The sequence below is a fragment of the Bipolaris oryzae genome (assembly GCF_000523455.1).
Source record: "Bipolaris oryzae ATCC 44560 unplaced genomic scaffold scaffold_142, whole genome shotgun sequence".
NCBI classification, from domain to species: domain Eukaryota; kingdom Fungi; phylum Ascomycota; class Dothideomycetes; order Pleosporales; family Pleosporaceae; genus Bipolaris; species Bipolaris oryzae.
This window is the reverse complement of record NW_006911418.1, coordinates 66,172-75,018: the sequence shown is the minus strand read 5'-3', so window position 1 is coordinate 75,018 and position 8,847 is coordinate 66,172. Positions and strand designations below refer to the sequence as shown.

Here is an 8,847-nt window from a genome sequence, read left to right as displayed (position 1 = left end):
TCTGATTCAGGATAAGTTAATAGATGTTGACGTTGTTGAGACATGACGCGTTGTAGTATCGACGTTGACGCGCTGGTGGGAAGTGATCAGCTCGCTTGGGTGATCAGCTCGCTTGTGAACCACGTTACTTGTGTTTTTCATAAGACGGCAAGGAGAATCGAACTCCTGGTCCTTGCGCATGTTCTCGGAAAACGCCGGGACAGGGAAGTCTTATTAGTAGTAGACACAATACTTTCTGCGGTTACGAACCGGCACTTCCGATGAGACTGAGCAATACATACACCAAAATCTGACCCTCGCTCATCCCTTCTTATCAGGACAAATCACAATTGCCCGGAATAATCGGATAATCACAATAACATGTAGAATATTATGGTACATTATTTACAAAACGGAATCTACGCCAGGAACCCCCGTGCTTTCCAACTCCCAATATATCGTCGTACAACTTCGTCGTCAACACTGCCAACGCCCCTCATGGCCGCCGAGTCCTTCTGACTCCGCTCAGTGCCTAGTAATACACCTCCACAACTCATTCGCGTAAAATCAGCTTCTAGGAAATCTACAAGTCGCTTCGCAGGATTGAGATCCGCGTTGCCCGGGGTAGCCTCGTGAGAAAAGGACCGCACACGCTTGATCCACTCCTTGAACGAAATAATGTTCTTTTCTGGAATGCCCAGCTCCGAGGCGAGGAGGGGTAGCATCTTGCTCCAAGGCTGGCGAACGGGATTATCAATGTGATATATGCCCCCGGCGGTAGATGCACCGAGTGCAAGGTCCGCACACACTGCCGCTACCGCGTCAACGGGTGTCCAGCTCACCGGGCCCTCGAACTTGGGCAGTGCCCTCAGTGTCTGCGAACTTTTGATGAGGAAAGGTAGGTGTTCGTTCTCGTTCCAGTAGCCAGAGGCGGAGCACCCGGCAACTTGGCCCAGTCGCACTGCCATGACACTGAAGCGGGAACTGTGCTTATGAAGCGTTTCATCGAGCATGCGCTCGCATACGTATTTTGCATCTCCATAGCCGTTGGGCAAAACGTGCTCGATGATGACGCGCTGTTCGGGTATGTGAGGCGTCCCTTCGTGTATGGGATAATGTCCCACAGTCGCAATGGAAGATATGAATTGAAAGACAACTTTGGAGTCGGAAGACGAATGGGCAGAAATCAATGCAGCAAAGTCGATTAGGCTGCGAAGAACACGGAACTGCGGAAGAAAAGCCGAGAAAGGTTGTTTGGCATTCATAGGCCAAGCATTGTGGACGATATGCGTGACGGATTTGACCAGTTGGTCATAGGTGGATTGTGGCAAGCTGAAAAATGGCTTCGTCATGTCCACTTCGAAAACGGAAATTTTTCCCGAGGCTGAAGGAGAAAGAGTGAGATCCCGTGACTTGAGAGCAGCGAGCTGGCGCCCGAGGGCATCCAAGCCCGATGATTTGTTGCGCCGGTTGAAAGCTATTACCGAGGACACGGTTGGAAGATTGGCATAATGGGCAAGCATATGCGACCCGAGGCTGCCAGTGGCGCCAGTGATGAGAACGCATTGCCCAGTCCGACCAGTATCGTCAGAATTTGCCGCTACCTGCGTGGGCAGTGCGAATCCCGTGGTCATCGACTCGATGAGTTTGTCGGTCGCTGCCCTCCTTTCATCGTGGCGAAAATCCTACTAGTTCAGTTAGCTAGTCAATCAATAGAGATCGAAATCGCACACACCTCTTGCTGAATAGGCTTTGAAGGGACACTCAAACGCTCGAGTTGCTTGCCACCTGCTGTGGCAATGATGACCCTCTCGCATCTGACCTCTTCAACATTGCCATCGCTCCAATCAACGTGTCCGTAACCGACACTGTGGAGGACCTTCTCCCAGGTCTGAGGAGGGGCGACAGCATGCTGTCTGCCATCCTCGAAGAGCCACCAGCCCTCGAAAACACCAAAGACAATATCACACCAGTACATTGGCTCAGTCATCTCCAGCAGCATCAACACACCGTCAGGTCGGAGCATCTTGCGGATGTTGGCTGTAGACACTGGAAGACTGCGTGTGGCGTGAACTGCGTTACTGGCGATGACGACGTGCTGGCTCTGCATCAGATCGGCCGCAGGCTCCTTCTCAATGTCGTGGACCCTGAACTTCATGAAGGGGTACTGCTTGTACTTCTTCCTCGCCGCAGCTACGAAGCTAGGCGCCAAATCAGTGAAAGTGTACTCAATGTTGACGCCCAGGGTGGCAAGCAGCGGTACCAAGCTGTTGGTCGTGGCGCCAGTACCGGCTCCCATCTCAAGGATCTTGAGAGGACCATGTTCAGGGCGGCGAGAAGGCGATGTCGCAAGACGACGAAGGAAATCACCCATCTGAGCATAGTAGAGCTTGTTCAGAGGGAAGTCAGCATAGACAGCTCCGACCAGCTCACGACCACGCTCGGTACCGAAGATGAGTTTGATGCCATCTTCTTTGCCAGTGAGAATGCCTGCGAGATGCGAGCCTGTCCAGTATGCAAGCTCGTTGCAGCATGCATGCTCGGGGTACTTATCGAGCAGCTCGCGAAGAAGGTCGCTGCTTGCTCTTGTGGGGACTGGCACGTTGGTGCGAGTGATCTTGTCGTTGTCGAGGTCCACAAGGCGAGCGGTTTCGAGAACGGTGTAAAGGTATTGCGCAAACTTCTTCTGGTCACTGGCATGCGGGATGAATGGTAGCTCCTCGCCCGCCTTGGCCGCGCTGAGATCGCAGTCTAGGTTCGAGAACGCCTCCACAACCAGGGCGACGCAAAGCTGATCCTGCTGGGGTGCAATGGTTTGAAGATATCCGGGGGCACCAAACTTCTCCATGAGCTGATCAGTTTCCATCTTCGCCTCGCTGAAGGCCTTGATGGCTGCGGACTGGGGCATTTCAAAGTCGAATGGAAAACCAGTGCCATCTTCAATGACTGACAAGGGCGTAATGGACCCTTCAGTGCCTTCTTGTTCGTCGGCTGAGGAAGATGACGATGAAGACGAATCACCACCGCTCGATGATATGCCGAGCGAAGACTCGAGACAATGAAGCAGTTCTGGGAAGTTGGTGACGTGAACAAGTTCGTCCTGTGGCAGGGTGCACTTGAACTCGCCCTCAATCTCCCTTGCCATCTCCATGCCCATGAGCGAATCGACACCAATGTCTGCAAGGTCAACATTGCTCTTAATCTCGTCAACTTCGAGACCAGAGATATCGGCCAAGATTGCCTTGAGCCTTTGTACAATATCACTGGGGGCACTCTTCGTGGCTCGAGGTGTCGGTTGCGGGATCTCAATCTTTGCGACCGTGGGCGTAGGGGGAGTGGGAAGATCGGCTGATGCCATAAGGACTGGAGCGACGCTCTTGAGGGCTGGTGACTGCACCACTCCGGCTTCTTCGCGTGTCAATCGAGAGAGTAGTCGTCCCATTGATACTCGCGAGACCTTGGCGTACTGAATACCCAAGATGGCCTCAGTCAGGCTTCCTGTTGCAGCATCAAAGATGAAGACATCGGAGAGGATCGAAAGCCCGTCTGCAGAGCGCGAGTGTTGTCCGAAGACGTGCCACTTCTCAATGGATCGGGTTTGCGCCTCCGTCATGGTAGGTGCGCGAACCCACTGCTCGATGCCATTGGCGATCCACATATCCTTGTCGTTCTCTTCAGCCATGCAGTTAACCCAGATGCCGGCTACCTGACAGAAAGCATCGGAGAGGAAAGAGTCGAGCCAGCTTTCACCTGAATGCTTCTTGACAACGCGGCCGGCAGATTCATGGCCCAATCCGACGAGCTTTTGCAGGCCAAAGTACAAGGGCGAGTAGTTGACAATGGGGGAGAAGACCCGATAGATGGTCCTCTGACCCTGAAGGACCTCGTCAGGGTTCTCGGAGTGCAGGATTTGCATGCATCGGCGATGGCTGACAAGGCGCTCGTATCGACAGAACTCGGACTGGTAATGAATATCGCTTCCGCTGCGGAACTGAACTTCACCGGAAACGTGGGTCGTAGGCATACCACCAGACGGGCCAGTAGAAGTCCACTTCCAGCTCCAGGTCGTGCGACTAGCGTCCAAAGCTTCAACATCGAGCCATACGGAGCGCGATTTGTCAACGCAGACAGGCACGAGATTGGTCATGCTGCGAATTTGCGGCTGAATGCCATCAGCTGAGAGATGCTGAGAGAGACTCTTGACGGCTTCGATGACAACGTCTATCTGCACAGTGGCAGGACAGATCGGTGCCACACCAGCAATAGTATGACCTGCCACGATTTCCTCGTATTGAGGAATCATGGTGTTGATGCGGAACTTAGCCAAGCATTGCTTCGTGTCTTGGTAACCAACGAAGCTGTACAGCTTGGTCGGCAGCTCTTCCTTGTCTTCCGCTACAGCAGCTACAAGCTTCGGCGGTGCCTTGAGCTCAAGCCAGTGCTTCTTCTTCTCAAACTGGTATGGTGGCAAAAGAAGGGCACCATAGTGTTCCGTCTGTGCTCTCGAGTGACCCCAGTAAGTAACGGGGAGGCCAGCTTTCCAAAGTGCAAGGGTGGCATCGGTCAGTCGTTGAACTCCCTGTGTGCCAGATAGGTTCACTGCCTGGAAGTGATGAGCTGGGGGCATGTCGAGCGCCTTGCTTGCCATGGATGTGATTGTGGCGTTTGAGCCAGCTTCAAGCCAAATGGCGGATGGGTACTTCTTTGCAAGGCGATGCGTGGCATGCGAGAAGTACACAGGGTTTCGCAGATGATCGGCGACAAAGTCTGCATCGAACTCTGAAGATGTCTTTGAAGTATCGATGGACCTTTCAACAGGAATGGTAGCAGGGTTGAAGGTCAATTCGGCGCCGATTTGCTGGAGCTGGGGTCGGAGTGGTGCAACCAAAGCCGAGTGGAAAGCATTGGAGACGCTCAACTTCTTGAATCGTAGCTTTGCGTGCTTCTCGGAGATTGCTGCAATGACGGCCTCGATGCTGTTTGCAGATCCGGCGATGGTGTGGGACCTTGGTGCGTTGTAACAAGCAATTGATGCATCGAGGCTTGGGTCGACATCCTCCAGTACCTTCAACACCTCCTCCTCAGTTCCCTCTACGACAACCATGGAACCCTTCTCAGGGCCCCAGCTGTCTCTGATAAGGGTAGCTCGGCCAATGATCAGCTTCAGTGCGTCCTTGAGGCTGAGAACACCGGACGCGCACAGAGCAGTGAGCTCACCGAAGCTGTGTCCAATTACAGCAACAGGCTTCACACCACATTCAATCCAGCACTGAGCGGTGCTGTACTGCAAAGCGAACAAGGCAGTCTGGAGAAGAACAATGTCCTCGATGGGCGTGGCTTGGAAGACAGCGGGGTAGATGCTCTCAATACCAAGTGAGATAGCGATGGCATTGCAGCGGTCCATGTGCTGGCGCAAAAGAACATTGCTATCATAGACTGCACGATCGAGATTGATGGTGGTGGACAGCTGGCCGCCAAAGCACAGAATGACGGGTCGAGCTGGTGGAACATCGGTCGAAGAAGTAGCTGCGTTTTCTAGCTCAGTGAGCTTCCCAACAAGATCCGGAACCGACCGCGCACTCAAGATGCGGGCTCGAGGAAGAGTGCGGTTGGATTGTCGAGAGATGTTAAATGCGAGATCTGCAATTGACGTATTGGGTCTCCGCTTGAGATAATCTTGGAGCTTGGCTGTGTAGGCACGAATGCTCCTGTCATCGAGACCGGAGAACCAGAACGGATATCGGAGGTCCGCATCTTCCTGAGCAGTTTGGCTAGTGGCGGTGGTCTTCAATCTAAACTTAGGTGCCTGGGTCACAACCATAGAAGCATTACTTCCACTTGCACCATAGTTGTTGATGAGGGCAGCCTTAAAGTCAGCATTCCAAGGCTTTGACTGTAAGGTAATTTGAATGCCATCGCTCTTGTTTGCTCCGATTGCTGGGTTCATGACTGTATGACTAGCCTGGGGTGGGATGGTGGCCTCGTGCAACATGCAAAGCACTTTGACAAGACTCACGGCTCCAGAGCTACCTTCGGTGTGACCAACCAGGCCCTTGACGGAGCCCAGCTGCAGTGGAACAGGTCTCTTGATTCCATTATCTTTCTCTTGGCCAAAGATGCGACGGATGGCGGCGTATTCAGCTGGGTCACCAACTGGGGTACCAGTGCCGTGTGCTTCAACGACCGAAACATCCTGTGCATTCAAATTGGATGTCTCAAGAACCGACCTGAAAAGGGTAGACAAAGAAGGGGCATTGGGGACTACAATAGGCGTGTCGTTGCTGTTTTGCGCCACGGCAGTACCAGAAATGACACCGATGATCGCGTCTCCATCCTTCTGAGCTTGAGAAAGAGACTTGAGGAAGACAGCAGACACAGCTTCACCACGGCAGTACCCATCGGCGTTTGCGTCGAATGGTTTGCAGGGACCAGTTGGGCTGAGGAAAGATGCACCGGCAAGGTTCTGGTAGACGCCTGGCTCACTGATGGTGTTTGTGCCACCAGCCAGTGCGGCAGTGACCTCTCCAGACAAGATGGCACGGCATGCTGTGTGGATGGCGACTGCAGATGCAGAACAGGCAGTGTCAAGCGTGAGCGAGGGACCGAGCCATCCAAAGTAATGCGAAAGCTTTCCAGCAACAAACGAACGAAGGGTTCCGGTTGCTGTGAAGGCATTGGGCGCATGGTGCGATGTGTTAGCCACGTAGTCGTTGCCGCACATGCCAATGTAGCAACCAATGTTTTTGGGGTCAGGGCCATTGACGTCGGCATTAGCCTGTTGCTTGCTGTCGTTGAAGTAGCCTGACATCTCAACAGCTTGATAAGCACACTGGAGCAACAACCTCTGCTGGGGATCCATGCCGGTACTTTCTCTTGGTGTCTTCTTGAAGAACTTGTGGTCAAAGTCTTCTACTCCATCGATGAAGTTACCAAACCACTTCCTCTTGGGGTCATTCTCGCGGAAAGTGGTCTCGAAGGTGAACTTGTCATCCGTTACGAGTTGGTGCTGTGATTTTCCAGATGCGAGGAGATCCCAGAATTCAGTTGCGGAGGAGGCACCAGCAACGTTGATGGCCACACCAATGACAGCAACGTCATTTGGATTCACTCTTAGTGCTGGTGTAGTTGGGTCATCGAAATATGTGACGCGTCCGGAAAACCCGCTAAGGAGACTTGCTGGCATGCAACGTTCGCCAAAAGCAACAAAGGAAGTGGAGGTGGAGAGGTAGGACGATTTGAGTTCGGAAACAATTTTATACCATTCGCACCTGTGTAATAGAATGGACTGAAGCACAGTCTTGTGAATGGTCGTTTGGTCCTTGGGGGTGGCATCGTTGCTGCCAATCCTTGTTGGGATCTTTAGCGCAGATGTGCTACTAGGAAACGAAAACTTGGGACTTTTGTCGCAAAACTCGACGATAGAGTCGAACACGGTGTTGTGATCGGGTGTGCTGTGGAAACGACCTGAAAGTCCAAGTTCTGTAACGGCAAAACCGGCGTCTTGCAGGGCGCGTTGGAGTGGGTCGAAGATCGAAGCGCTCGAGGTGAGTGATACACGTGTTGTATCATATGCTACGGAGATGTAGGCCTTCAAAGAGTAGTGTTAGAACGAGGACATTTATCGAATTGGAGTAAAGGGGATGCCGATTTTCCGTTACGAAAGGGACGTAGAAGACTTACATCTGGAAACTTCGCAAGAATATCCTCCAACTCCTTGCGACTATCTCTCGAATCGACACGTTTCCATGCAACGGAAAATGTGTTCGAGGGTCCCCTGGAGTCTTGCAGCTGCTGTTGGTCGACAACACAGCCAGCAAGCATCGCCAAACGTACGGCAACTCCAGCGTTTTGCGCAAACTCTGTGGTCGTACATTGAGGGGAGAGGGAGACAGCGAAAGCGGACAACAATCCAATGCAAAACCCTACCGTCTCCTCAACGATAGGCTGCTCTTGGATAGCATCCTGGCTATCGAGAAAAGCCCCATACTGCACCAGTTGTGCAATCACAACAAGGGGTGCGAGAATGGAGTTGGGCAGTTGTTCTCCGCCCAGAGCCAAATGTCCCGTCTTTAACCACGCTGCTAAGTCAACGATCTGTGCTTCGCTAGCCTTGCTGTGTAATTCAGGACATTTGGTCACTAAGGACTGGTAATCCGAAGGCAGTGAGGCGAGTACTTGGTCGACCCACGCATATCGTGGAGAAGAGAGAATAGTGCCTCGAAGTGTGGTGAGGTTTGATTGCGATAGGGACTGTGAAAGAGGTCCAAAGAGAGCAACCACCGGGTTACTTGTGCCGAGCTTCTCGGATGACATGTTTGGTAGAAGGATGTTTGTGTCAACAGACAACAGGAGGGGGATATGAAGAAACTGTTGTTTGTCTGGGATGTAGCGGGTAGATAAATAATAGGAGAAGTACAGAGATAGCCAAGCGGACAAGAAAATGAGACGATGGTATGATTTAGAAAGGCACCGTCGGAGGCATGAGGCTCTTCGAACTGTCGTCTTGACGTGGTGCAGAGACTTTGTAGTGCTACAAGATGTCCAATTTCCAAGTATTCACTATGGCACGTATATACATCTTTTCACCCGAACACGCAAGCCACCACAAATCTTAACTTCGATACAAATGCCGGCTCGATTTAGATGGAATCCGGTTCAGACCGCGAATTGTGTCTCCGATACGGACTATCTGGGCTCTGTGAACACTCGGAGTAACTGTTCGGACTCTCACAATCACACCAGCGCCCCACTCTCCACTGATGAACTAGCCGTAAAATGCCAAAACCAAGATCTGGTATATGCCCGATGATATGCCGATTCCATTGGCGCCATGGCCGCGGAGCCTTGCAGGTCCGACTAGGCGGTCCA

General features: G+C 52.5%; 3 protein-coding genes across 3 annotated transcripts; all 3 read right to left on the bottom strand.

Annotated features, from left to right (window-relative positions):
- Nucleotides 1-398: 398 nt before the first annotated feature.
- On the bottom strand, nucleotides 399-1,244 carry COCMIDRAFT_103437 (uncharacterized protein; the record flags this gene model as incomplete). Its single annotated transcript, XM_007692835.1, has 1 exon — nucleotides 399-1,244. The coding sequence occupies one exon, from the start codon at nucleotides 1,242-1,244 to the stop codon at nucleotides 399-401; it is 846 nt and encodes a 281-aa protein (XP_007691025.1).
- An 84-nt stretch (nucleotides 1,245-1,328) lies between these two features.
- COCMIDRAFT_54816 (uncharacterized protein) lies at nucleotides 1,329-1,502 on the bottom strand (the record flags this gene model as incomplete). The annotated part of the gene is made up of 1 exon (XM_007692834.1): nucleotides 1,329-1,502. A coding segment is annotated over one exon (174 nt), but the record flags the coding sequence as incomplete, so codon positions are not given.
- Nucleotides 1,503-1,684: 182 nt separating this feature from the next.
- Nucleotides 1,685-8,811, bottom strand: COCMIDRAFT_103442 (uncharacterized protein; the record flags this gene model as incomplete). The annotated part of the gene is made up of 3 exons (XM_007692833.1): nucleotides 1,685-7,567; nucleotides 7,660-8,509; nucleotides 8,717-8,811. The coding sequence occupies 3 exons, from the start codon at nucleotides 8,809-8,811 to the stop codon at nucleotides 1,685-1,687; spliced, it is 6,828 nt and encodes a 2,275-aa protein (XP_007691023.1).
- Between the last annotated feature and the right edge of the window lie 36 nt (nucleotides 8,812-8,847).